This window comes from Arachis ipaensis, chromosome B07 (assembly GCF_000816755.2).
Source record: "Arachis ipaensis cultivar K30076 chromosome B07, Araip1.1, whole genome shotgun sequence".
In the NCBI taxonomy this organism is placed as follows: Eukaryota; Viridiplantae; Streptophyta; class Magnoliopsida; order Fabales; family Fabaceae; genus Arachis; species Arachis ipaensis.
In genome coordinates this window covers 112710365-112713181 of record NC_029791.2, presented here as the reverse complement: position 1 = coordinate 112713181, position 2817 = coordinate 112710365, and the positions used below count along the sequence as shown (strand labels likewise).

Below are 2817 nucleotides of genomic sequence, written 5' to 3'. Positions count from 1 at the left end.
AGATTCACAGTCATAGGAGAACAACTAACTTTTTTGACAGATGAGATTATGAAATTATTGACAGATGCCTTAATATTTTCATTGGTTACGTAAATCAAAAGAACTTGATAAAAAGACAGATGAAATTATGAAACCATTGTCAGATGCTTTAATATTTTCTTTGGTTACGTAAATCAAAGGAACTTGATAAAAACGAAAATTTCTTTTATAGTATATATTTTTTTTAAATGTTTTTTGTTTTATTTTTTTTCTTGCTTTGTATTGTTTTATTGTAGTATCATTTAATTAAGAATTTCTGTACAATTTGTCATCTGTTGTCTAATTATGTAATTTGAATATAACACAAGGTTATTTTTGTAATCCAATTCATATATAATAAAGCGCACACAGCAAATTCTCACCGAAAGCCAGTGTGAGATTTCTCAAGCTTTTGGCAATTGGCATAAGAAATAGAGAGAGTAGGGGTTTTCTCTTCCACAGAATCTGTAAAGTAACATAAAGGAAGTTCCTTCTTCTTTCTGCTCTGGTAAGTGTACTTTGACCTACACGAATTCCTTTGAATTAATGCATAATTGAATTTGCCTTTTTCAGTCTTTAGATCTTTCAAAACTGTGGCTTTGACTTGATTTTTTGTGGGTTTTAGGTTTTTATTTTTGTTTGGAATTTTGTCGCAGTGGGGGGAAAAATGGCTTCAGATCCAAAAATTCACAAGTTCGAAGAGGTGGCAAAGCACAATCAGACCAAAGATTGCTGGCTTATTATTAATGGAAAGGTTATTATTATTGTTATTATTTTCGGAGGAACAGGAATTTTCTTTGGATGATTGTGATTGAAATTAGGGAGAAAAAATGTCAAGCATATGCTGCTGCTTGTGGATTATTACTTTTAATATGTTTGTATACATAATAGTGAGCTGAGATATGTTTACCTATATAATATCTTATCATCTTTGCTGGCTATGATTAATAAATGCAACTTGTATGTCAAATTTGTTGACTTTTTTATTTTTTACTCCTTTTTTTTTAATGGAATGCTTCGTTTGGTTGTATACATCATGGTTTTCTAAACCTGATCAAATCTATTTGGGTTTTGTTTGTGTCACTTTGGATTGTGTGAATAACAAATCAAGATCCCTATCGTGAGTTTGCCTCATGTACTTTTACAAGATTACATTTTCTTTTACATGGCTACGGAATCTTATTTTTATTTATGAAATTGACCGGGTAACAAAAGTTCACTTGTCATTATTGTTCAGCTCATATGCCAAAACCCCGGCTATATGTGATATTTTGCAGAGTAAAACTCGTTTCTGGCCTGCATTATTTACACATGTGTCCTACTTTTGTCATCTACTTTTCTGATGCTTTGCTACTTGGTTTGAGTTCCCCTACTTGTATGTCATTGATTAAGCTTTACTAAGAAGATACTCCTCTTGCATGTGCATTACTAGTTTGTGTAGCAGCTTTGATCAATGTACATTACTATTTATACCGTCATCTGAATGCCTTTCATGCTTTTGTTGGCGATAACATCAATTTAGCCTCTTGGCTTGTTTATGCATCTGAATGCTCCCTTCGACACACTAGTAGAAGGCAATTTATTTTCTCTATTTTAACATTACATGAGATAGTACTATTGATATTCAGAAGACTGATTTTCAAGCTAAAGGCCCTTGTAAGAAAATTATAAATAACTTTGAACTTTGTCTCTGGTTGAAGAACCCCCAAAACACAAGAGCTCTCTATAGTATATCATGATGTTATTATTAATATCAGCCATTTAACACATTTTTGCTTCAACCATATTAGGTCTACGATGTCACCCCTTTTATGGACGACCATCCTGGAGGTGATGAAGTTTTGTTATCTGCAACAGGTATGCTCACTAAAGGGAGCATTTTCGGGTACCGAAATAAAATTTAAGGCTACAAGTATCTATCAACTGTTTGAATTGCTAAAACTTTATAAACGTCATTCAAATTATGCTTAAATTGATTATCAATTTACAATTGTCATATATGGTACAGTTACTGATACCTTCATGTGAAGAAGAGTACTGAAGGAAATTCCTTGCTCAGTTACTGATACCTTATTGTGAACAAGAGTACTGAAGGAAATTCCTGGCTAAAAACACGAAAAATAACTGTATTGTTGAAATACTCTACTCTGCATTACAGGGAAAGATGCAACCACCGATTTTGAGGATGTGGGGCACAGTGATTCTGCAAGAGACATGATGGACAAATACTACATAGGGGAGATTGATGCATCAACTGTCCCATTAAAGCGCACCTACATTCCACCCCAGCAAGCTAACTATAACCCTGACAAGACTCCAGAATTTGTGATCAAGATTTTGCAGTTCCTGGTTCCTCTCCTGATATTGGGCTTAGCCTTTGCTGTTAGGCACTACACCAAGAAAGATTAGGGTCCTTTTCTCTTGTTTTTAGTTATGTCATTGTGAAGGGTCTGTGCTAGTGTGTTTTTTCTTTAATTATTATTCTATACAGGGTCATTTAAAAGGACATTGTTCTAGCTTCTTTGTGGTGTTTTGAGCATTGACACTGGATTATAGACTATTCAAGTTCAGGAACGCAATGCCTTCCAACCTTCTTTGGCAGCTGTACTAGTGTCGTTACAGTTGAATAACCTTATGTTGGATGATAAGTTTCTTCTTTTAAATTCAGTATCGATGCTTCATAAACATTTTTGTTAAGTTATTAGGAGAAACGAGTGGTTTGTACCTAACTTTGTGTGGATTAATAATTTGTTTCCATCATATATATATATATTGGTGGTGAAACAATTATGGGATCAA

At 33.6% G+C, this 2817-nt stretch overlaps 1 protein-coding gene across 2 annotated transcripts; it reads left to right on the top strand.

Moving 5' to 3' along the window:
- On the top strand, positions 382-2817 carry LOC107605859 (cytochrome b5). 2 transcript variants are annotated; one of them, XM_016307787.2, is made up of 4 exons: positions 382-526; positions 675-772; positions 1809-1875; positions 2177-2817. In XM_016307787.2, the coding sequence occupies exons 2-4, from the start codon at positions 686-688 to the stop codon at positions 2425-2427; spliced, it is 405 nt and encodes a 134-aa protein (XP_016163273.1). In that variant the 5' UTR covers positions 382-526; positions 675-685; the 3' UTR covers positions 2428-2817. The 2 variants fall into 2 exon arrangements, with proteins under 2 accessions (XP_016163273.1, XP_016163274.1); XM_016307788.2 differs by having other exon boundaries at positions 385-526; positions 644-772.